At 38.5% G+C, this 27,072-nt stretch overlaps 1 protein-coding gene across 1 annotated transcript in view; it reads right to left on the bottom strand.

Annotated features, from left to right (window-relative positions):
- Window positions 1–27,072, bottom strand: part of LOC143154304 (proton-coupled amino acid transporter-like protein pathetic) — a 61,761-nt gene extending 34,689 nt beyond the window's left edge. The window contains exon 1 of the mRNA XM_076326287.1: window positions 26,938–27,072. Coding sequence (XP_076182402.1) covers window positions 26,938–26,991 — 54 coding nt within the window. The 5' untranslated portion in view covers window positions 26,992–27,072. The remainder of the gene's footprint in view (window positions 1–26,937) is intronic.

Below are 27,072 nucleotides of genomic sequence, written 5' to 3'. Positions count from 1 at the left end.
AAATATTGCCATTTCTGCTCGAACAATGCGTGCAAGACAGATGGAAAATGGCATTTAACGTGCATTACGTTTTTACAATTTAAAAACGTACGTTTTCTATAGACCAGAGGGAACTAATTTTTTCGTTAATCGACATATGTGTCTTTCGTTGCATCAGCGATACGACCTCGAATAATGTAATATATATATGTATGTATATATATATATATATTGTACGTATGTGTGCACTCACTAGCGTGATTATGCAATTCGTGTACATCTGTTATACAAGTGCACGCGTGTATAAAATACGTAGAAACGTTTATACGACGTTTCTCGCTGTGTGACGCGTTAATGTATGCATTCACACAAATCGAGAGATAAAATACTTCCAGTTAAAACCGTCGTGTTCCGACGGCACTTCCTTGTAAAAGATTCACGGAAAAAATGACACGTTTCTACAATGTTTTCTAGTAAAATATTCCCGGCGAAACTTGTATCTTTCTACGGTTAACGGTAAAACTTCTTTGCAAGTTGTTTGCAAGCAAATTAAATTCATTCGTCATTTTTCTCTTGAAAATTATTTTCTGGGACTAGAATCGACTATTTTTGCAATATCTCAATGAAGTGAAGGTGTTTATATAACTCCATAGACCTTACCCTTTGAGCAAATAAAAATTCATTTGTCATTTTTTTTGAGAAAAATATTTCCAGAACGAGAATCGATTACTTTTTCAATATCTAGGTAAAGTGAAGGTGTTTATATAATCCAGAAAAAATATTTTCCAGAACGAGAATCGACTACTTTTGCAATATCTCGGTGAAGTAAAGGTGTTTATATAACCCAGACCTTATCCTTTGAGCAAATAAAAATTCATCCATCATTTCCTCTGGAAAAAAATTTCTAGGACGAGAATCGATTATTTTTGCAATGTCTCGATGAAGTGAAGATGTTCATATATTCCCAAATATATTGCCACGATTGTCGAATAATGAACGGTTATCGTAGAATTGTCAACGGTCGTTCGAAGAAAAAGTGTTCATCGTTGCTGCGACATATCACGATGTTTAAATGAATGAAGATATTCATATCAGTTTTATCTTTCACAATGAAACGTACTTATCTAATCGTAAGTACATCGCGTATACGTCCACATCGCTTCAATAAATCTTTTCCTTGTATCTAAGTACGTATCGTCGCGATTGCTAAAACGGTAGACTCGTAATGGCAGCGATAAAAAGTTTCCCTTGAACGATAGGGGAATATCGTTTTGTTGCTTCAAGGTGAAATACAAACAATTTTAAGCGCCTAAGCGTCGTACAACTACTCGATCATAATCTTTGTTACTTCCATTCGAACCGTGCGCGCTTTGTGTCTTTTTTTAACTGCTCGTTGCATAACCAGTGTAACAGTCGTATACAATGTGGTATAATGCAAAGAGTACGACACTGTACTGTTTAAATACCTCGTGATAACCATCCTTCAAATTGTTGCGTAGTTCCAACATTTCCTGGAATCTCTGGGACGTGTCCTGACGTCAATTTTAACGAAAAAACACATATACCATTCGAGTGCATATAGATCGAGATTAAGAAATAAGTGCAGTTTTTTTTAACAAAGTTTAGATTAGTCGAGGCAATTAAAAGGAAGGTCAAGAAAGCCTTTTGTATAAATATAAGACTATTTATACTCGTGTACAGAATATTGTTAAAAGTTTGTTACGTCAATCGTCGGTATGTAATATTGGTATCGACTGTAAATTGGAAATCAAAATTATTAACCGTGTGTCTCGTATTTTAAAGAAACGTGAAAAATGAACGCGATAAAAATGATTGTTCGACTTTCGTAGAAATCCTTTTTTACTGCCAGTCTGGGGCAACCTACGATGCAACAGTGTAATCCGGATAAACAAAGGATTATTTGATAGCAAAATATTGCTTTACCAACGGCCACTGTTGTAACTTATCAAAGCCAAGTATACGATCTCGTGTAATCTTAGAGATTTACATAAACGTTCATTCCGCTCTTATAACGATCTCGTAAGATGCTTCTCACAAATCGGTGAAACGTGCACGAAAGCAAAGTTGTGACTAGATTTGCGCTTTACATTTTGTTTTTACCATGTCTATGCCATCGGGGCGATGATTCGAAACACGCAACATTGTACACTCATCGTGCAAGTCCCGTTATTTATCTCTTTTTATCACTTCTTGCACTGTCCAAGCATCTCCATGCCCACTTTCGGATAATCGGATGCAATTTTCCGTTAAATAATTCGCTTCGCGTAATCAACGTGAAAATTCACAGCAATTTGGGCTACTTATTCCTCTGGGGAGTACATCGTGCAGTCTGTTGGAACATCTACTGTGATTCACTTTTTTTTTAACGAAAAACTTACTCGTGAAAACTTACTCGTTGGTATTGGATATCAAAGAAATAAGTGTATGGAAAAAGTTGGTGACAAGTCGTATTCAATGGAAATGAAAAATTGTATAAAATTGCTCGTGATTCTGCATCGAACGTAACGAAATATTTTCGTTTAATATACATTGTAATTTGTATTTGTACGCAAATTTTGAAAGTTTCCTGCGTCTCGAGAATAAAACATACGAAAAATGAGAAGTGATAGAAAGATGCATCGTTGCACACACGAGAAATGAGAAGTCGTAGAAAGATGCATCAGAGTGCAAACTTGTGCATCGTTCGACCGTTTTCTCTGCTTTATTTTTTTGCAATCGTCGGGAGGTAGTTTGTATCTTTGCATTTATAATTTATGAAAAATCATAGACGGAGAGACCTTGTCGTACCGTTTAACTGTTTCCTTTGTCGTGTTTTCCTATCTTTAGCAAAACATTGAAACAATTATATTCTCGCTACCTATCCAAGCACGACCTTTCGCATAATCGTCGATCTTTTATCAACGATGAACCATTGCCTCGAACGACACTTGTCGTTATACGATAATACCTTCCACTTGCTCGATGCAATGTCACGAACGAGATTCGTAAGCAAGTATCAAGGTTACATGTATCGAGGTTCGAGCTGTAACTCGTCTAAATTGGGCGACACACCCAGTATACGGTCGTGCTCGATCTATACAAAATATATTGAACTTATTAAGCAAATTGTATGCGCATATAGGTGTCCACCAGCAATGATATCGCGTAAATTTCCATTGGTGAATACAAAGATCAATCGTGCGGAGAATGTCGTAATAAACGCTATCCGATACGACACAGGTTTTGCCCTGAAAATGATCTAAACCAGTATCGGCGTTACACGTACCACTTTTTCCACAAAGATCAGGTATGCGTGAAATATTTGACTGGAATAGGGGTAATGCACCTTAATTAATGCGGTTAATACGCGCGGTGAAACTGGAACACCTATCGAATCTGTATTAAACGCGGGGAACGTATATAAATAAGAAACGAAACGATGTTTTCTCATATTTTTAGATTCGGTTCCTTTACTTTCGCGGGAACGAATTTCGTTACAATTGATAGAATCTTTTTCTACGAACAGGAAGAAATAATTGCATTGCAAGAGTCGGTGAAAATTTACTCGTTGGTATTCGATAAGAAGAAATAATTGTATTACGAGAGTCGGTGAAAAGTTACTCGTTGGTATTGGATATGAAAGAAATAAGTATATGAAAAAAATTGGTGAAAAGTAAACTTAAAGGTAAACTTTTCTGTTGGTTGTATTTACAAACAAAAGACAATAGAAATAGATAACTAGTCGATAGTGTTGGAGTAGGTTATCGTTTCGTTATCGCTTCGAGCTTTCCTGCTAAATTGTTCACGTCGAAGGACATTTAGGGGTCAACGTATCGTGTTTTTTATTAGTTGAACCGCAATAGAAACTCGTCGTTCCTTTGCGAACAATAACGATGACCTTGAAATCACGAAAACAGTGACCTTGAGGAAAAAGCTTTTACTCGTCGTAAAATTTCCCTGTTCGAAACGAACAAAGTTTCTCCTCCAGAAACTATTTGGCAAAACCTTGAAAATAATCAAAATATTTCCTCGTCGCGGCAATGACTCAAGACACCCTGTATATCTCGCGGTTAAGTTAATAACAGCCTGTAGCTGTACCTCGCCTTTGTACCGTAACGTATACTTATCTTTCATTCTATACATTATTTTCTTTCTTTCTTTCTTTCTTTAGTGCAATACTCGATTCCATTTCGTACACAATTCCGGTGCAACGGAAACCTATTATTATTACTACTATTCGATTACTTTCGCGATCCGCATCGAAGGTAACCATACCAGTTATCCATCGATGCGTTTTAAGTTTCCAATGCGTGGCGAACACGATTATCCAATTTCTCCCGGTCGGCTCGAAATTCCATCGGGGAATTTTAATTTGTCCCGTGTACCGCCAACGACGAGGAAACTTTCGCCGTGAAACGAGACGAAAGAGAAAAGAAAAAGAAAACGAAAAAGAAAGAAGGAAACATCTGAAACCTATCTAGAAAGGAGAATTCCGTGTAACCGAGAGTCACGGTTAGAAAGAAAGAAAGAAAAAGAAAAAAGTACCCAACACGGTACGCAGCATCTCGATAGGAAGGTGAACAAGAAGCGAACGACGAAGTCGGTTGCGGCAGCGTATCAATCGTCTATGTTCGGTTGGCAACGGGAAATCGGTTATTTCAACGAAGGATATTTACAGAGTCACCCTATATACGCAAAGTGGCCGTGCGGCCAGTCTACAAGGATATCCGAACGGTCTCGAGACGTGTTCGCGTGACTTCTACTTCTAGGAGACCAGTGAACTCGCCGGTGGCGAGGATCGAACGCTCTATCGTTCATTAGGCGAACGACGTTCAGCCCCTGGCGTACACATGTCGCATGCAACCGAGGAGACACGCTCCGCGAGTCGATCGCTCGCTGGCTAGCTAGCTAGCTAGCTAACTCGCTCGCTAGCTGTCACCGTGCTTTTGCCCCTGAATCACGCGTACGCGTGCACACAGCTCGTGTACGCGCACACACGAGGCGCGATACGCGTACGTAAACTGGTTAGCATTGACCTTTTTAATTTGATTTCACCGCGAGATAAATCCGGCAGAGGCGAGCCGTTTCTACGATTGCATCATGCCCTCGGGATGCAGCGATGTATCGCGCTGGCGTGCATTCGCGGGCGAGTGCACCGGGCGCGTGCGTTTCGCGAGCAACGATACGCGTGTACGACAAAGCTATCGGGTTCCGCGGCGACCGGGTTACCAATGACCCACGCGGGGACTTTCTGTTTCGTAGAGTTGTGGCTCCAGGCTGACCCACGTACACGATGGACCTTTTGTTCGGTCGGTATACGGTAGCGACGACGGAACCCTACGGTTCTCTATTAATATCGATGGATATCAATTTCCTACACTCGAGTATGCTAGCGAAACTGGTTTCGAAGTTATCGCCCCGTTCGATACCATTTTCCTCCACCGTGGACCGTCGCGATAACTTTTTGTTCTTTGGTAAAGGTAGTCCCAAGATTGATCCATTCACTTGTATATTAATAACGACACGTGTCGATTCCCCAAAGTCGAATATGCTGCGAGATAGATACGAGTGTTATCACTAGTTCGTTGTCATTTTACTGTCGCGTGGACCGACGATAACTTTTTTTACCATTTCGGTGCCATTTTACTGTCGCGTGGACGGACGATAACTTTTTGTTCTTTGGTAAAGGCAGTCGCAAGACTGATCCATTCACTTGTCTATTAATAACGCGTATCGATTCCCTAGACTCGAATATAGTATGCTACGAGATAGGTCTGAATGTTATCAGTTCGGTGCCATTTTGCTATCGCGTGGACGAACGATGAATCCACGATTGGTTTTCTGTTCTTTGGGGAACAGTACCGACTAGGCCAATCCATTCATTTATCTATTAATAACGATACGTAGTAATTTCCTCGACTCGATTATACTATGAAACATTTTTCACCAATGTGGACGAACGATGAACCCACAATAGATTTTTTCTTTTTTTGGTGTACAGTGCTTTCTTCTCGCAATGTTGAGCACATCTAGCTATCGTTATTTATTTTCATTTCCTTCGATTCGTTTATCTGTCTCCCCAGACACCATTCGATGCTACTGGTTGCACCAGCGACAGTTCGATAAGAAACATCGTATCGAATTATGAAACACAAATAGGAAAATTCTAGAGATTTTCACGCTCGAAGAGGAAAAATACACGATAAACTGTTGATTAACGAAGAATGATAATCATCTCTGTTTCATTTAAAACGACGAGACTGTACAGACTGGTCTGCATCCATAACGACCTAGAGAATCTTGAATGACGAAACACCGAGGATAATTATTAATCTAAACAGTTACTACGGACGCAGACGATGGTTTACGATAAAAAGTAGTTCCATACTAAACGACTTTGGAATGATTTATCGACGAGAGCCGCTCGTTCGCGTTCTAATGAAGCACGTATCGAAGGAAGTAATGAAACTGGAAATAATTGATAAATATTGCCACTGGTAGATACATCTTGCGTACAATGATAAATTGCGATACTAATTTTAGATAAGTTTATTCTATACGAGTTGAAGACTCCACATACGAAGATGACCTTTCTTTTTCGATGTCTAGCACTCGGTGAACCAATCTAACTTTTCAACAGCTATCGACACAGTCGAGACACAATCTTGAAATACATATATATACATATATACACAAATGGAGTGTGTGCTCCGTGTCGCGTGGATCCTCGATGACTCACAAGGAAGTTTCCGTTACTTATCGCGTGGGTTACCAATGATCCACCGTGATGTTTATGTTAGGTGGCCCATGACACTACCGATCATCCACGATAGACTTTTCACTTCCTGTCGCGTAGGTTCACTGGTCACCCACAGACTATCTTTTGTTCATTGCTGGATAGATCGACGATGATTCACGGTGCGGTTTATGTAACTCGGTAGATCACCAGTGATCCACTACGGAGCTCGTGTTTCCTAACGAATGGGATCACCGATCGTTCTTAAATACGTAGCAGACTATTTCGATCCTTATCGCGTGAATGCATCGATGATCGCCTATAGCCGGAGAATTTATTTTCATTATCGAATGGATCACCATTCGCGAACAACTTTCTGTTACGCGTCACGTGAATAGTTAATAAACCGTGTAACGATTAGAACGCGTGGAAACTTCAGTGTTAGTGTCCGTCACCTAAAGGACCTAATTTACTAATTTCTGCAAAGGACACTCGAGGAGATCGAGAACTGAAATTAAGCAACTACTATATTGTCAGGGTTACAGGTTTTCAAGATTCTCTACCATTGTTTTCTTTTTAGAAAATAATGTTCAAATTTGGGATTTCCCTGTTCATTGAAATAGATGAATAATTTATTTTACGAATTATATCGAGTTGTAAATTTCTAGAAATCCAACACAGTGTGATTATAACAGATTCTTTGGTAAGAAACTTTTTACACGCTCGATTTGTCGATTATTCTTTAAGTATTTGTTGAAAGAAATATTTTGAATGTTGTATGTGGTACAAAAATATCTATAAGACGATTGTACACCAACTGATTCAGTCGTACGCGTACTCGATCGATTTCTCCGCTGATTTTCCTCGAAATCGAAGCCCTAGATTAGGGAAAAATCATTTTGCAATTTCGATTCGCTTCTCAAAGAACAATTACCCTTTCCCTGTGTTCCGTCCCGTTACTCAATCGCTCGCGATGCGAACTCTCGAGCTTCGATCCGCCATCTTAAGGTTTCGTAGTCTCCGGAACTCCCATCTAATTTACACCTCTAATTGAATTACGTTTTAACCCTTCGCGGTCGAAGCTCTTACGAGATTGTCAATCAACCGATTCCTCGACGTCGTGTTTCCATAATAGTAGACGTAACTACGTAGGGTGAAATCGATACGTTAAAATAATATAAAAAATTTCGCGCAAACACGGATCCCTCGAGGGAAATTCCACGAAGTAATCGAAATTTAAACACGATTAATATCTATTTATTAATTTTCACCCGTTTGTAAATACTCGACCGAGTTTGACAGAAAATACGAAGCTTGGATCATAAATATCACACTTTCGCGAAATCTAATAAATAAATTCTTTGATCTCAGGGGCAATTTATGCTTACTTAAAATTCTTTGGTAACTTCACGTCTTGAAATGTATTATCGAGTATATCGTTACCTGTACGAATATTTTTTAATATGTAAAGCTAGTCCGTATTTTATTTACCGTTAGATGCATTGTCGATCGTCCTCCTTGCAGTTTAAAAGCACATGGTTGAAAATTTAAACAACGAAAAATTAAAGACACCTATAACGTGGACAATGTCCAATTGGAGACTCGTGTGTATACACGTTCACAGTGTTTGCAGTATTATGTAATCCGTTGGAAGTGCAAACACGTGTGAAACCTCGAAGGGGTTAACGAACCGACGTGTATCGACGAACGTGTACTAGTATCGCAAATGGCGCATACTATAGATTCTCCAATAAAGAATGTTCCTCAAAAAGTAACCGTAATTTTCACTCAGAGGGTGGTAAATGTTGTCCGAGCGGTCTACCGTTGTTTGCTAACAAATTCCGTTGCTTTGTACACCCCGTGCAAGCGAAACCAAGTTAATGTGTTTGATCGAGCGACACATTCCACGAAGGTGTTGACCAGTGTGTTCTGAAAGAGATCCACAGGGTGACAGAGGGTCTGGAACAACGTTCTGTGTAGGCCGTGAACATGTTCGTTAAATATTTGTAGGAATTATTGGCTAGGAGAACAAGTAACCAGATCTTTGAATTTTAAGAAAATTTCCTTTTTGCACGATTACTCTGCTCGCGGTTTCTGAGCCATGTAACTTTCTTCGTGTAACATTCTACACACTTTAAACTGTAAGAAAATGAAAAAAAATTGGATATTTTTGACTCGTCAGAGTAATGTCCTCTTTTAAGAGATCATGATTACTTATACAACTGAGAAAAATAATTGAAATATTTTTTCCAGATAGATCGAATCCTCGAAAATAGTGTAAAAAGAATTACATCGATATAGTCGTACTATATAAAAGTGTACGACGCTCACAATAAGAATCATATTCTTCCCGAAGCAGTTCTCGTTTCCTTTTTACGGAAAATACAGGATACCTTCTGATACTTATCAACAGGGGACGTGTATACCTATACTATAACTTGTAAAAAGCGATATAAAAGCGATATTATTAACGAGAGTGTCGATGTGTTGGATAATTCAGGGGTATATTTAAATAAGCAACGTCGAGCCGATATACTCGTTACGGGTAGGGGATTTAAATGGCTCGACGAGCGAAGGGTTAACGTATCAAAATACTCGTTCGGGTACACGACACCGTTCGAATGTTAAAGTTACCCGCTCAACTCGCCGCGTGCGTCTGACCGAGGACGCGTGTTGTGCATGTCGCGTCACTGGAGCGCCAGACTTACGAACTCCAGACGTGCTCGCGTGACTCCGGCTACTTTCAGACCGCTGAACTCTACCCGGTCGGCAATCGAACGTACCGAGTACCTTCCCCTTTATCCCCTCGTGCGATATTCCACCCCCTATGAATATGAAGACGCGTGGGTGTACCGGTACTGTTATGTTGATGTACCTCAGTGGTTTCCAAAGGGACGCGCGTTTACCACGGCGAACGTTCTTAGAACGAAAGACACTCCAGCGGAGTGGTAGGTCGAAAGAAGAAATATATAGGGATATATATAGAGTATAGAGATTGTACGTAAATATTAATATGCATTTCAGGGAAGTGGTAAGTCGAAAGAAGAAATATAGTAGAATATATGTAGAGTATATAGATTGTAGATGAATATAAATATACACTCCAGCGAAGTGGTAACTCGAAAGAAGAAACATAGTAGAATGTATGTAGAGTATGAGTATTTTCAATGATCCAATGTTAATCTATAATTGAGAGATTTAAGTTTCCATTATTCAGTCGTTCTTACCGATCTCTTTTTATTCTCCGAGATCGGTATGCTCGACAATTTACTCGCTGATTAGTAAATTGCTGTCTATGCGTAACATTTTGCAAGGAATGTAAAGAATTCTTCGACGAACTCCGAAGAATTAAAATTCTCGCTGTATTAACGAAATGATAAATTTACTTATAAAGTAACCTGAGTACCCGAGTACATTACAATGAAATTAGTAACTTGGGTACCTAAACATCTTATAATAAAATTAGTGACTTAAGTACCCGAGTATTTTAAAATAAAATTAGTAATCTTAGTACTCGAGTATCTTCCAATAGAATTACTAACTTATAAAACTGTACAACAACTTTTTCATAATTTGTACCTACAGCTTATTTTACATAATTAAATTTCTGTCCCTGGAACGCATATAGATTTGCCCAATAACGAATCCCTCTTACAAATTAAATTCTTCAAAATCTACCATTAATTTTAATATTTTACCAAACCTCTCGATCGCATAATTAGTATGCTCCGTTCTCTCTTTTCAATTTCAAAATTTGAAACGTTGACTTTCCTTTTCGCGCTAAAATGCGTGTAAAACGAGCAAAGAGAGGCCATTGAAAACATTTGCTTGAGAACCTCTGGTGTACAGGATATTGCCGTGTTTCACCGACATCGCACACCATTCTTTGCACGAAACAACGCGCACACGTGAACGCGTTCGTTGTTACTGAGGTCATCCAAATTTACCATTTGGCCGTCTATCCAATGTACGTTCAGTTTTTGATTTACCATCGTAGATTTCGCGCGATACGTCGACTTCCGGCTTGGACGCGGACGCGTTTCAACGTGGGTCGTGGTCAGTCGTCATTTTCAAGTTTATCGCGGATTGTATCTAGATTCGGGAGTAAGATACCGGACGTTCACCAAAAATGTTTCTTCGTTCCGACGTAATCGTTAAATCGATAAAAGTAACTGATTCGAGCCGGTACACGAAACCCGAACCGAGTGGAAACTTTCGAACCAGTGGAATTACATTCGAGAATCGTAACGTTTACGTGCACGTTAACTCGAAACGATTCACCAGATTCATTTCTGTGCACATCGCGTACAATTTCTGCGTTAACGGTTACATTTTCTACAAATTCTTCTCGAATGTTTACGTCGAAGAATTGGACAATTTCTTTCGCGTAGAATTTCTGCTCAAAGGTTACATTTTCTACAAATTCTTCTCGAATGTTTACGTCGAAGAATTGGACAATTTCTTTCGCGTAGAATTTCTGCTCAAAGGTTACATTTTCTACAAATTCTTCTCGAATGTTTACGTCGAAGAATTGGACAATTTCTTTCGCGTAGAATTTCGGCTCAAAGGTTACATTTTCTACAAATTCTTCTCGAATGTTTACGTCGAAGAATTGGACAATTTCTTTCGCGTAGAATTTCTGCTCAAAGGTTACATTTTCTACAAATTCTTCTCGAATGTTTACGTCGAAGAATTGGACAATTTCTTTCGCGTAGAATTTCGGCTCAAAGGTTACATTTTCTACAAATTCTTCTCGAATGTTTACGTTGAAGAATTGGACAATTTCTTTCGCGACCAATTGTCAATAATAGGCAATTGTTCAAACGAAAATTTCAACGTTTCTACGTTTTCGTGCTGTACGAATTTCTTCTGAGCAACCGAGAAAGATTTTATTCGCCAAGTTAGTTCTGAATTGGCTATTATATGCATACGAACGGGTCCACTTCCGGTGGGTGACGTTATCCACGATACCGACACGTGCGACATACGTCGTATCATTCTAAAATATAAACGTCACGGTTGCTCCGATCGGTATTTAACTCGTCGCCCACGTAACTTCCACCGTATCCGTATCGTTTATTTATCGATCTCTCGATCCTACTTGTCACGTGTCCAGCCTCACAATCCCACAAATTCCACTCTTCGTTTTTTTCTATCCGGGTGTATTATTCTCCCGCACCGTTATTTGGCTCGGTTCTTTTCCGATCGGTTATAATTTGTACAATTCGTTTCCTGGCTTGAATCGCAATCTTAATGCACTATTCTTTGCGAGACGCGAAGAACCGATGTGGTTTCCTTCAGGAAGTTACTTAATATTTCAATATAAAAGAACATCGATTCTACCATTGTATAGATACGTGATTAACTGATATCGAATTGACAATAAAATATAAAGGAACGTCTATTGTATTGCTGTAGAGTATGTTTGTATAGTTAACCGATATTGAATTAACAAGAAAATATAAAAGAACCTCTATTCTGTTGTTGTAGAGTATGTTTGTGTAATTAACCGATATTGAATTAACAAGAAAATATAAAAGAATGTTTATTGTATTGTTGTAGAGTATATTTATACAATTGATTAATTTTTTATTAATATTAGAATATAAAAGAATCTCTATTGAATCACTGTAGTGTAGATATTTTTTCACTTTGAAATTAACTAACAGAAATATTTCCACCTGGATTTTTATCGAGTAATGTAATACCTGTTTCAACGTCCATTGATTTTCCCGTAGTTTAATGAAATTATATACATGCGAAAACATGTAGATACCTAGATGTCGGTTAGACACGCACATGGCTGGATGAATCATCTGGCGCCGTAGAAGATTTACACAGGCGTACACTCGGTTATCTAACTTTACCATACGCACACTTGTATCGAATGTGGTAAACATTATATCCTTCCACATGGATCACCGGTGACCCACGAATCGCAAGACAAGATTTTTCCCTCGTAATAGCTGTTCTCTACCGTACAATTCACCACGATCCAATTGAAAGATCAAATATTAGATTATTCAAAAAGTCGTTTCATTTTTTTTGGTGAAAACGAAACACGATTTTTTCAGAATGTACAAACATTTTATTAAATTATATATTCTCCATTTTGGAAAACGAAATCACTTTCCGAACAACTAAGTAGAATATTAAAATAGTCGAGTAGAGGTGTGTAAACTTGCATTTGCACAGCCTGTTCAGTGGTAAGGGTCGAACACCTACATGTGCGAGTGCACGAGAAATGCATCCGTTAAGTGCATTCGCTGAACGCCCATGGGCGTTCACGGCACGCGCTGCAACGATCTACCGATCACTTACAAACGTTCGTAATATCGAAAGATTCTTTTTCGTGGAACTGGAATAACGATTATGTTGATGTATACGACACACGAGTATAGTGAAACGATACGTGGGTCAGCCAACTCACAGTGTATACACCAGAAGGGAAATTCATTTTAACGTAGTCTACATCTTCTTCCGTTTGGTATTAAAATGAGATTCAAAGAAGAAAACAAAAGTGGGACTACGCGCGTGGAATTAACTATTAGAACGCGATCTGTTGACCCGATTTTTAAATTTTTCTCTCGTCGTGTTTGTTTCCTTCTTTTTGTAACATCTCCACGATTATTAAGATCTGACATTTAACATAATTTGTTTCTCATAGAGCACGTTATGCAATGCTATTTCACGAATCAAATGCGTTGATAGATGCAATAAATTGATGGAACTGATGTAAGTAATATTTTCACCAGTCGATAATCGTATTTATTATTGTATTATTTATGAGAAACAATTGTTCCAAACAAGATTTTTGAATCGATTTACTCGTATCGATGAAAATGATTAACTTTTTATAGAAAAACTAAAGTATTGGATAACCGGATGTAAAAATCTGACTGTTTACTATAAACAGTCTGTTCTAGGTAAATGTTTGAAAAAAAACGAAGATGATACGTGGAACTTTTAGTCACAGTGAGGTATGCGTGACGTATGTTAATGACACACAGAATGAACAAACGAGCACTGTCAGATGCTTTATTGTTGTAGCCGGCATGGAACATGGAAATGGATAAAAACCGTAAATGGTAAAATTCGTTATCGTTATAGTTCCGGAAACGGTAAACATTGCGGTTGAACTCGGATTAAAGATAATTCGTCTTGAAGAAAATAAGTAGAAATTGTGAAACAGGTTTCCGCTTATAAAACTTGCATTTGTTTTCGTAATATTTCCACGATTATCGATATTACTGCATTGTAAATCTTGCATACTTTCGTAGTGTTAATTGCACGAATATTCTCTTAGTCGTTAATGTTAAATTTGCTTTCCAAACGAGAAGGAAAATCGTTTCGCTATTCAAACGATCTAAATTTCGAATTATTTTAGAATTTCTAAATTAAATTAAAATCGTTCAAAGTCTATGGTAATGTATGGAACAGAGGCACGGTTTTCGCTCGGTTAATATATCAGAGTGTAATGTGCTCGTATGTGGTAAATAATACGCGCAAAGACTAAATAATAGTACGTCGAAATAAAGAAGCTGTTCGTTTCTTCGCGTACAATTGTGTTTCTGGGTTTGTTTTCAAGGACGGACTCTTATTTTTATTAGCGAAATCAATAGACTCCCTGAAGAATGGACGGGACAATAATGGCAGGGTACCAACCCCATATTTCAATTCCTTGTTAGATGCGGGTCAGGGTATCCCTCGTGGTGTATTTTTATAGTTCTGGACGAAGTCCAACGATACAACCTCGTCTTAATTCCTAATACGGATCAAAATAATCGACGAACCATTTCTTTTCTAATTCATCGAAGCAAAATTTATCGAACGATACGAGGTTGCACCGAGCTGAAGTACAATCGGAATTAACGATCGATAACTGTAGAAAAATTGGAACGGTTGGTTGTTTCGACATTTTCCACTCACGGTCTATATCACGGCATTGAAATCACCCGATCGCTGGCAGCGCTGGCTCACTATTACCGCGATATATTATTCACGAGTTCTCTTCATCAATTTTCATTTTATTCTTCACGAAACAGTTTAACGGAGTAACAACATATTCTTTCGAACAATTAGAAATCGTTATTGGACTTGGAGATGTTGGAATTCTAAATTTTTCGCGTACACGATCGGAATGATTTATAGCAAACGAATAAAGGATAGAAACTCGAACGAGACTCGTTAAGACTTTTATGACCCGGTTTTCGATCTGCGTTTTCGGAATTACTTATTTGGAAAAATAACCTTTTTTTTTTCAAATAATTTTTCAACTTAACGAAAGTAGCTGGTCGAAATCAATTTTAATAGTTTCCACCCAATAATTTGAACTCGTTAATTCCACGGTACAACGTACGAATGATTCTTGGAACTTCTCAAGGACGTTTCATACACTGTAATTATAAAAAAAGTTTACATAATCGGACGTTCGTTATTTCGAAACGTTGAAGTTATTATATTTTAAAGGTTACGCTCGAAGAATGGGATGCACGTCTCGATGCAATTCGTTGCACGACTTTGCGTTTATGTTTTGTTTATACCCATCGAGGAAGCAATCGATTTACAACGCATTGAATATGCGTGTAATATTACTTGACCAGTTTGACCTTTGCAACGAATGCCGGGGACTCTACAAATATCAAATCACGTGAACACGAGACCACGTTGGATGATTTATGGAAACGTAAAATATGTACGATCGATTGAATCGAACAATAATTGATTTCTTGGTTACGATTTGTGTCACGAATCTGTCGGTTGATCGAGTAGTATGGTACTTTGTGGATTAATCTACTCGTGAATAGTCTCAGCGTAGAAACATCACTCGATTCGTATGATCCAATTTGGATTAACAGGTTTGGATAATCCGATTTGGGTGACGATCAGCTTTACATTAGTCAATGAGTCGTTATAGCGATCGATCAACGACTTTTTTCTTTTTAGGAGCAAGTGAATATAAAATAGATAAAACAAAAAATACCAGGTCAGTAAGACGGTTAAAAAGTGCAATATGTTTAAAAAAAAAGACAATTAACGTACAAGTTCGATTGGAGAGAAGTAAAAACGTGTAGCTAACGTCTAAACGATGAATTGTGTAAATTTGAAAGGGCAAATTATACAACCATTGTTTTCTGCGATTATGCAACATTGGAAAATAGAGATTAGACCGAGCTTAACCTTTGGCACAGTAAAAAAAAGAAAGAAGAAAAGAAAAACCAAAGGAAAAGGTGTATCACCAATCATCGGTCAATACTATTGGGTTGTTCGGAGTCATTTCGTCTTTTAGTAAAAATGAAACACGATTTTTTTAGAGTGTATTTTCTTAAATTATATATTCTTTTTTCTCTATTTTTTAGAGTAACATTTTATTAAATTATATATTCTCCATTTTGGAAAACGAAACGACTCTCCGAACAACCCAATAGATACAGATTACCAGAGCTAGGTTAACCCTTTGGACTCGAGAGGAGATCCTCGGTCCCCACCTAATTCAGTGTACTATTTTCGATCCGAGAAAACTTGGTGGTTTGGAATTCAAATTGGAATTTAAATATCACGTTCTCGTAGAGTGTAAACGCATATATGCAAATTATATAAAAATGTTCCATTCCAGATTAATTTTACCACTTAAAAGAGGCATCGGTTTCCGGTAACAAAGAAGCTTCGAGTGCAAAGGGTTAACCCTCGCTGTAAGTAAAAACGGGTAGTTCGCAATTGCTAGATCGTAATCGGTCCCGAATCAACGAATTGAATTGCGTTTCGATCATACTTCGCAAACTTTCTCGCGTTTCTTCTCCAATGCAACCGATCGCCGTTGAACTCGATCGACGAAGGTCCTCGCTCGCAAGGACGTTACGCTCGTGACCGTTTCCTAGCCAACTCGAACGGAAACGAGCCGCCTCGCGTGTTTCTCCGTTAATTAAGTTCGCGGAAGGTAGACGCGGAAAACGTTGACCGAACGAACCGTCGCGAGCGTCACGCGCGAGCGTTCGAAACGCGGCGTCGAGTGCTCGAACCAGGACGAAAAGAGCTCCCCGCGATGGTTAGGGGTAGAGAGGGGGCCTTATAAACCGAGAGGTTAGGATGACAGAATAGCGTGGAGTGGGAGAACGCGCCAAGGTGGAAGAGTGGAACGTAGGAAGGAACGAAGGGGAGGGGAAAAGGCAAGAAAGAACGCGAAACCAGCGAGTGGGGAGAGGAGAGGAAAGGTGTCGGACGAGGAAATTTCCATGACGTAGCCGTACACCCGTAGTCGCCATGACTTACCGGGCACGCGTCATTCTCGGGCCAGCAATCGACCGAAACTCGTACAACAGTTTCGACGATCGAGTTCCCGCGCTGTCTCCGAGAAACTAGTTTCGGTTACGAAACAAAAGGGTCGAAGGCCCGATACACGCCCGTTCGGGGATACCGTGGGTTCTTTTTAAGCTTCTGCGGGAAACGGAGTGGGGGAAACACGGGGGGAGGGGGTACAACGCGTGAATAACGAGGGAACTTCGCTGAAAGAGAGAGAGGGAGAGGGGAGAGAGGGGCTCGCTGGTAAGAAGACTCTTTCGCGAGGTTTCTCCGAAATCCTGTTGCCAGAGAAATCTTCCTTCACGGCAGCCCCTTTGTCCCGTGATCCACAGCGCCACGCATTCGCTATTACACGGGAAATGTAACCGGTGGAATCTTGTTTGCCTAGTGGCGAATTCGTTCCCCTTCGTTCTTCTCGAGGATTTCTCGGAGCTTCCCTACGGTGACGCGAACCGAGCAAAGAAAGACTTTTTTCTTTTCTTCGGGCCCACGGGACGATCCTGGGTAGATCGAAATACATTTTCGAGTTCAGCTCGCGTCACGCTCGATCTTCGAATCGCGCGCGGAACGAACCGTGTTCGTTTTGTAAACCTTGCGCGAAACTTCGCTCGTAAACCGTACGCGGGGTTTCCGTTGTAAACGGTACGCGAGGATTTCTTGTAAACGAGTTTAACCCGAGTCTCTCGATCGTGGAAATTCTTTCCACGGTTGTACGACGTACTGTTAACGAGGCATCTTGTAGCCAGAAACGGAGGAAAATCTTTGATATCTAATAATTGATGTAGGGTTAAATGTTTTAAAAAATTTTTTAATAAATTTTTATTCCTGAAATTCCATTTATGGAAATTGATCGACAATTGGAACTTTCACGCGAAATATTATTAATGTCTTGTTTATCGGTGCAGATTGATTTTGAATTTCCATAAAGATACGTACGCCTCTCGTACGTTATCAGTCATCGATAATGGCACTGTTATCGTTTATGTATATCGAACGTGTATCGCGTGAAAGATAAGAACCTGATAGAATGATACATTTTTAATCAGACGTTTTCAGATAAAAAAAGACGTGGATTAATGTATCCGTGCTTAATCAGGCTCGTAAAAAGGCATTCAGCAGTAATTGTCCAATTAACCGAACACATGTTTCAAGTATTATCCTTTAACCTCGATACAGTTGGGTTACGTATTCTTTCTTTAAAACTTCGTCTGTCAATGATATATAGCTCCACTATTGCGCAGAAATGGATAATTCGTCGATTAGTATCATCAACTATTTGCTCTACGCGAACCACTTCTTTCAGTCGATTGCATAATCTTCCGAGTCTATTATTTTACACGTCGTCGCTACAAAATTGTTCAAAGCTCGTTCGAAGATCGTATTATTCTATACGAGGACCCTCGACATTCGTTGCACGTAAAAAAATCATTTTTATAGAATAAAAAAATAATACAAATATTCCTCAGGTTCTACGAACGTTATACTGTCCCCTTCGATTCGAAGAATAGAACTTTTTGTTAAATCAATACACCACGGTGATAACGAAGGTTTCTGTTACCTGTTCCACCTTACACAGCAAACTACATTTAACTATACAAATATTTCACAAATATTTGCTAGACAAACCCTATTACATTTGACAAACATAGACATTCTATGTTTAAAAGTTATATCGGTAACTCGTATACGACTCTAAAAGCAGATTCACACTATTTATCGAGCAATCATCCGTCGAATCGTTCTTCAATTGATTCGACCTAATGATTCGAAGGATGTCCCGAAAGATATTGTACGTCTGGCAGCACGTTCCGGTAATTTTCGTTTTTTTTTTTATCTCACAATACTCCCCGAGCATCTCACAAATAACCGGACGTCGCATACGCAAGTGGCTCTAATTTAGGCCTAAAATCCCCTAAACACCGACCACTTCCAAGAAACGTGACATTAACGAAACATACTCCTCGAAGAAGAATGTGCTCGCACTTGAACTCAACGCAATCTATCGATCGAATAGTTCATCCGTTCCATAGAAGAGTCAACGTTCGGTAAACCGAGTTGCAAGGGGAACTATGCGTTCGTCGATAATCGATCGAGGTCAGCGGTAGAAACTAGGGAGTCATTGGAAGTGAAGGAGTCACACGTGATCATAACGAACTCGAATCAGAGCTGTGCATAAAGTGCTCCAGGATATTAGCTGAAAATTAAGAACGTATTCAACGTTTTAAAATTGAGAAGAAGGTGTCGTTAAACTTTAAACCTTAACTAGGGAGTCACTGGAAGCGAAGGAGTCACACGTGATCATAACGAACTCGAATCAGAGCTGTGCATAAAGTGCTCCAGTATATTAGCTGAAAATTAAGGACGTATTCAACGTTTTAAAATTGAGAAAAAGGTGTCGTTAAACTTTAAACCTTAACTAGGGAGTCACTGGAAGCGAAGGAGTCACACGTGATCATCGCGAACTCGAATCAGAGCTGTATACAGGGTGTTCCAGAATATTATTTGAAAATTAAGGACGATATTCAACGTTTTAAAATTGAGAAAAAGGTTTCGTTAAATGTTTTGTAAAACCTTTTCTTTCGAGACACAGTCTCGTTGACTTTTAACGCGAGCATATAAGACACTCGGTGATGCAACGAAACATTTGCATGCAGTGGTGCATCTAGAGGGTAATTGCACTCTCGTGTGTGAAAAAATTAAAAAGAATGTTTAATATTATTTATATGAAACAAAATTTGAAAAATGGTAACATTAACGTTGATGAAGAAGTTTGCACAAACGTATGTATGTCCTGGCAACTTGTATCTATTTATAGTCATAAGGGGTGTACGAAATAATTAATTCACATTTTAACGTAAGCCTGTGTTTCTTTTTATATCGACACAACAGACGTTTCACGGACAATGGACTTTTCTACGTAAATAATTTTTTATTTACATTCGAGAAACTCATACATGTACATCGGTTGTTTCTCGATTAGAATAACGTGCCGTTAAACATAATAAATACGTACTAAACTTTCGCACGCAATGTTCATCCAACAATCGAACTTAAAGGTCTCTCAGCACGCTGTGATATTGTGTTTATAATATAATTAACAAGGTCGCACGTAAAATATCTCGTTGTTTGTAAATAATTAATACTACTCGAAACTGGAAACAAGGTCGAATGTGTTTATACGAAATTATGACAATATTGTTAAGTTTTAAGTCTATCCCTCGGGTATATCCCATCGTTCTACGTTTTATGGGAAACTCTATAAATAGGTTAGGTTCGAACCATCGCAGGCGGACATTTTGAAACACAATGTTAGACAAGATGGAACTCTTTTGGAACAAATGGCGGGAAACGATCGCGTATTTAAATATCGATGTATTCAATATACAAATTTTATTTTAATTTAGAACATTCTATTAAGAAACACAAAGGATTAATACTTTTTTACTTAAAGCTTTTTTACTCTCTCTATTTCAACGAAAAAAAATATATATACAATGCACTTGAACTTACATATTTATATATATTCCGTAATCGAAGCAGACTTCAAAAATAAAAAGAAATCTTTTTATCTACATCTGCTTCGGAGTTTTTGGAACAGTTCCAAGTGGATACTCAAACAGAAAGATACTACTACGAATCTGGATTGAAGATTTGTATCTTTATAAACAATCTATTTTTGCACATAAAGTAACGCGCAACGGTATCGGATTTATGTGTTTGGAGCATCGTGGAATTCGTTCGTAAAATATTCTTTGGCCGAAAATGGCTGAAGAAAGTAATCTTTAAATAATCCACCTTTTCGTAGTATTCATTCAGTTCGCGAGCTAATTCATAAATTCAAAGATAACTGTATTTTTTGTATATTTTAATCGGTATTCGTTGTTAAAATTCTAAACAAAATTCGATGCAAAACTGTACGAAACAACGTTCCTGTTCGTTCTAAAAAGAATCTAAATTATGTCCTATCGTACTGAACTGCAAATAATAACATTTCGTTGTATTTTGGAACGATTATAAATTTTAAGAATAATTAAATGAAATTGCGCGTTTCGTGATTGAAGAATTCTAAACGCGACGATCAATTTTATTTAAAATATATAATTTTATACCAGAAACAACATTCAAAGTTCATTTTTATCCGTTGAACGGAATACGTTGAATTTTTCATCGAATTTTCCGTGTACGACTAGAATGCAAGTCGCGTGGTTGATTAGGGATTGGAATGAAAATTTGGAAATTATATTGGGAACTCGATCCGAGATCGAGATAACTGTTATACCTCGCATCGAAATTCAGACACGTGCGTGAAACGAAAATTCAACGCGACGCGACACAGGTACGGTAAAATTCCAAGATTAGAAAGTAAACACGAGCATTCGACTCTGAAATCGAATCACGTTTATCGCTTAATCAACGATCGATACAGTGTAGTATTTTTAACATCAACCAGTGCTCATTTGTACTTTTAATCTTTCAACTGTTTACAAACTTTACAATCTCTCAAGTTTAATTACAATTTCGATAATTCGTTACTTTCAATTTCTTACTACGTACCGTTTGTACTTAACAATTATCGTCTGTGTAATTTCCACTTTTGAGTGATAAAATCGCCGATACCGTTCGACAAAGAAAGTGAATGGGACCAATAGTGAACGAGACAGAGTATCAATAAGCGAGTCTCGTATTACTATATGTGCGCTCTCTGACAGTAACTTAAAAGCGACGCTGCTCGCGTTTCGGAGCGCTAACCTCTTACGTAAAATAAAAATTCATGTATTTTTCATATTTCATCGAGGATGTGTACATTTAACGCGAAAGAATGCTTGTCGTGATATAAAAAAGAACGAAAACAAAATATTAGACACGGTCGTTAAGATATTTTGAAGAAAAGAGAATGCTATCTTTAAAAAGTTCAACTTCAAATATTCGTACGCAATTATAATTTTTTATTAATCTCTTTTTTTGGAAATCAATCGACATTTGAAGAACTAATAGACATTCGGGAGATATCGAAGCGAGAAAATTAATTTTTTTGGCAAAATATCGACCTCGAAGAAGTTTCGTGAAATAATTTTGAGGTTCGGTTTGTGACTGCACTTCCCACACTTGCCACCAGAGGGAAACCGACTATTTTTCGTGAGTTTTATCGTTCGATAAAACTTATTGAAAAACCTATTATACATTACAGGTTCAAAATTAAATTTTTACTGTAGAGTTCTTGTTATACAATTACACTCTGTTATACTACGTACATTTTCTTCCAATTTGCGGAACAAAGATATAACAACACGAAGGAATAAAAATAAAAATAAATTCTTAAGTAACGCGGTAAGAAACGTTACGTCGTAACGTTTCGAAAGCAATAAAAAGATCTAGAAAAACGCGAAGATCGGAGCAATCGATTTATCGCGACGGTGACTCACAGGAGAGACGAATTTCCCGATAACGTGTATTGCGTTCAGATTTGAAGAAAAAAAGTGTACAATCGCGTAATCAGCGAACGTTACGGGACTCTTGTTGTTTCTTTCGAGATTTTCCGATTAAATCGAGGCGACGAAGTATCTCGCGACAATCGGTCCCACTCCTCGAAAGTCAACACATCGATCGACACCATCCTCGAAGAAAATAGTTATTCGCGTGTGGTGAACAATCTTCGAAGCGATTGTTCCCGGAACACTCGTCGCGTATCGTACCACCAGGGGACAGACTATCGATATCGCGATAAAATACGATAGCGGATAAACGAGAACTTTATCACGGGTAGATTCAGGCATTTTCGTTGTGCGAAATTATAAAAAATATCGATCGTTGCGTGTGTTCTTTATCTCTTCCGAGTATAGATACATATTTCCGAGAAATTGTTACGTGCTCGAGTTGTGACAACTTCTAGGACAGGTTGATGAAACTTTATCGCGGTGGATCCAGGCATTTTCGTTGCGTGTGTTCTTTATCTGTTCCGAGTATAGATACAATTTTCCGAGAAATTGTTACGGGCTCGAGTTGTGACAACTTCTCGGACAGGTTGATGAAACTTTATCGCTGTTGGCTACTTCATCCGATTTGCTAGCCTCGGTCGAGATCAGAAACAAGAGCGCGAACGAGATATAGTCGACACGGTGTGAAGAGTTCCAGGAAGCGGCGGGGGATAACTTGATGACAACTTTAATAAAAAATTGTGAGGACGTCTTGGAAAATATTGCAGTCGGTTCTCACCTTCGATGACCGCAAACGATAATAATAAGAGTAATGTCTTTGTTACGTAATGAATATCGTTTAGAAAACAATACCTGTAAATACGTAAAAGGTGAGCTGCAGATGGCGCCTCTTTCGAAATCTCACGATGATAAAGTGTTCGTTTGTATTCGCGATTAAAATTGAAGATACGGATAAATGAAGATGTATATAGTATTAAAAAAATAATTTTTCGTTGTAAATTACACGTACACTGTTTAATCTTTTGGAAGTTGAAAATATCTAGAAGGAGATTTTTAATTATTTGGTACTCGGTTAGGCGTAAGATTACGACGAATACACAGTGTGCGAACGCCTTGCGAATACACGAGTACATGTATTGCGAAATTAGTAGACGAGAGACTCGAATTTTATATTGCGTGCTAGGAATTGACGAACTTGCCTCGTAACTCTGAAAAATCGGTATCGTAAACAAATTACGAGAAATCGTTCCACACTTGGAAAATATTTTCATAATATTCTGGATGAAAAATTTGTAACATTGATATCGTGCACAAATTACGACTAATCGTTCCACGCTTAGAAAATTTGTATCATTTCCGAATATTTTGATAATATTCCGAAGGAAAAAATTTGGAAAATCGATTCGGATAGGCTCCAGCTTACTCCCCTTTTTTTATCAGTATTTGCCAAGAACGTACGTATTCGAACGCGACCGTGATCGTAAAAGTCGGTCGCACGGAAAAACCACGAAAAATGGTCGTCGCGGAGGATTTTACGGATCGCTTCTCGAGCCGTGTAGCTCTGAAAGCAGAACGTATCCGATGTCGGCCGCGAAACAGAAGCTCGAAGCGACGCGGTCGTTCGCGTTCTTATAATTGCGCGCGTATCCGCGCCACGGTGGTTTTACGATTGAGTAATAATGGAAAGTAACCGAGAAACGCGTACGGGTAAAAAAAATAAAAATTAAATAACAACAACAACAACAACAACAACAACAACATCGTCGAGAAGATAGAGGTACCGTGGACGCCGAAACGCACTTTTCGCGGCTACTTTCGCGTCGCGACCTCCTTTTATCAATTCCACGTGACACTTAATTCAGGTGGAAATTACTCGTTGCTTAGTCAATGTTTCGAGATAAGGATATCTGATGCGCGAATTCGTGGGTACCCGGCAACTCTCAACTGGAAATTAAGTCCTCGATCACACGGCCCACTTCCGTGTTTATCAACATAAATCCCACTAAATGTACGAAAGAGATGCAATCGTGTCGGATGCGGTAACACCTCATCTTTGATATTGCACAATGGAGTGCAACGAAGTTTTTTAGAATCTGCAACGAATTTGTTTGATACTGCACAACGGAGTGCAACGAATTTTTTTGAATCTGCACAATGGAGTGCAACCAATTTTTTAGAATCTGCACAATGGAGTGTAACGAATTTTTTAGAATCTGCACAATGGAGTGCAACCAATTTTTTAGAATCTGCAACGAATTTGTTTGATACTGCACAACGGAGTACAACGAATTTTTTAGAATCTGCACAATGGAGTGCAACGAATTTTTTAGAATCTGCACAATGGAGTGCAACGAATTTTTTAGAATCTGCACAATGGAGTGCAACGAATATTTTAGAATCTGCAACGAATTTTTTTAATACTGCACAATGGAGTGCAACGAATTTGTTTGACACTGCACAATGGAATGCAACGAATTTTTTAGAATCTGCAACGAATTTTTTAGAATCTGCAACGAATTTTTTTGATACTGTACAATAGAGTGCAACGAATTTTTTAGAATTATACGGAATAATTTTCTCCACTGTCCGATCGTAACGAGAATATTTAATAAACGATTAAACGCGGGTTTGTCCAAAGTCGATTAAACCGTATATAAACGTACGATCGAACCGAATGTAAAAATATTCCTTCTTTAATATTTAACGATGATAATGGAACGCGTAAAATTTTTCGAAACTATTTTACCGGTTCACCGAGCCCGACAAGAATATTTCATGAATTATTAAACTGAGAATTGTACAAATTGTTTTTTTTTTTTTTTTTAAATAGTAATATACTACCACGGTTGTAAACGCGTACGTATATAAAAGGTAAATACGTAGTATTTTTGCTGTGAATATTTCATAAGGCGGGTAAGTTCGCTGAAACGCCATTTGCAAAAGACGTAAAAACTGAATCCTTTCTTTGAGAGGCGCCAAGAAGACCGAGGGTCGTCGCGACGTTTCTCGACGGTTCTAATTGTAAATTCCATCTTCGGTGGAGTATCGATTTTTCGGATGTTGAATCTATCCTTGAATTCGTAGGAGATGCGCACAACATCTTTGTTGGATGTTTTCTTCTTCGGAGATTTATAAATTTCAACGCAAGTTTCGAACCGTGAAATTTTCGCCATAGAACCTTTCCGGTGAATTTTCCCTTTTGCGCATCCCGACCCAAACGGATTAATATTTTGTAAAATTTGAATACCGTCCTTGTCCCAAACGGATTAATATTTTTTAGAATTTGCAAAGATCTCTATTCTTTGTTGATCTTGAATGGATCAATATTTTCAAGAATGTTTACTATTTCTATCGCTTTAAGTTAATTACAAGTGTTAAATAATACGGTACGATTGTTAAAAGAAAAATTATTGTTTTTCTATTTTATTAAATCAGTCGACTGACAGAAACAGTCGACTATACTTATTTAGGCCCGTAAAATCACGAAATTTTACACACGGTTCAATTTTTGGTACGAGAAACATTTCCTCGATGTTATTACATATATTAATGCTTGGTTAATATTTTGTATTACTATGAACATTCGAACAAAAAATAGTCTAAATGTAATATTCCCGTATTGACTAAGTTTACATCGTATCTACATGCCACATATCCTAAAAGAAAAAAAAAAGAAAAAGAAAAAGATAGTGTACTATTTCGTGGCATTGTGTATGCAAATTTGTCGCGCAATCGTCAAATGTATACTCCAAAACGCGACGTATGCAGAACGAATATCGAACACGAAGATTTTCCACGATTGTTATTCAAGATCGATTATTTTCGTTAATTTTCGCGCGACACGTTCAACGCTATATACGTACACGTATCGATACGCGTTCTACTAACTTCGTAAACATTTGTTTAATTGCTCCGACATTGGTGTTAGTTTGCTTAGTCTCCACGTGTTCGTGTTACGTCTTCCACCGTGATGCCATTAAATATTCACTCGATTTCTCGAACCGACGATATCAATCGCGAATAAACCCGTGAACGTTGAGAGAACGATTCGAGCGTGCGTCTGGACTCGATGGTAAAATATCGATTCGAAAAATGTCGCCGGCTCGAACGCAATCGATCGTCGACGACGCGATTTCGCAAAATACTTTTCCACCTCTGTGTTACCGATTTCAATTTTCACGAGTGTCGCGCTTCTATTTATACACGGTCTACTTCCGTTCAGATTTAATTAATTCTCACGCGATCGTTCGATTCGCTCGTGTCAACGATATAATCGTTAATCCGCGATAAGTCCGTTTCGTCAACGTTCGGTTGGAAATTATTAATCGAGCGTCAGGTTACGCAACGCGGTTCGCGATCGCGTCGGTTTCCCAAGCTCGATCGCGGGAAAACCCCGATTCGTGGTCGATCGATGGACAAACGAACGAACACGGGAGAAAAAAATGTGAAAAAAGAAACCGCGGTGAAAAATAATAGAAAAAAACTCACCTGAAATTTGCCCCCGTGAACCGGTGCTCCTTGGCTCTGCGTCTTGTGCGACATCCTCGCTAAAAGCTCGATTCGTGTCGCGCGTGAAATCGCTCGTGAGAAGGAGCCTCTGGTAAGCTGCGCGTTTATTCTCGC

This window comes from Ptiloglossa arizonensis, chromosome 14 (genome assembly GCF_051014685.1).
Source record: "Ptiloglossa arizonensis isolate GNS036 chromosome 14, iyPtiAriz1_principal, whole genome shotgun sequence".
In the NCBI taxonomy this organism is placed as follows: domain Eukaryota; kingdom Metazoa; phylum Arthropoda; class Insecta; order Hymenoptera; family Colletidae; genus Ptiloglossa; species Ptiloglossa arizonensis.
This window is presented reverse-complemented; position numbering and strand designations above follow the sequence as displayed.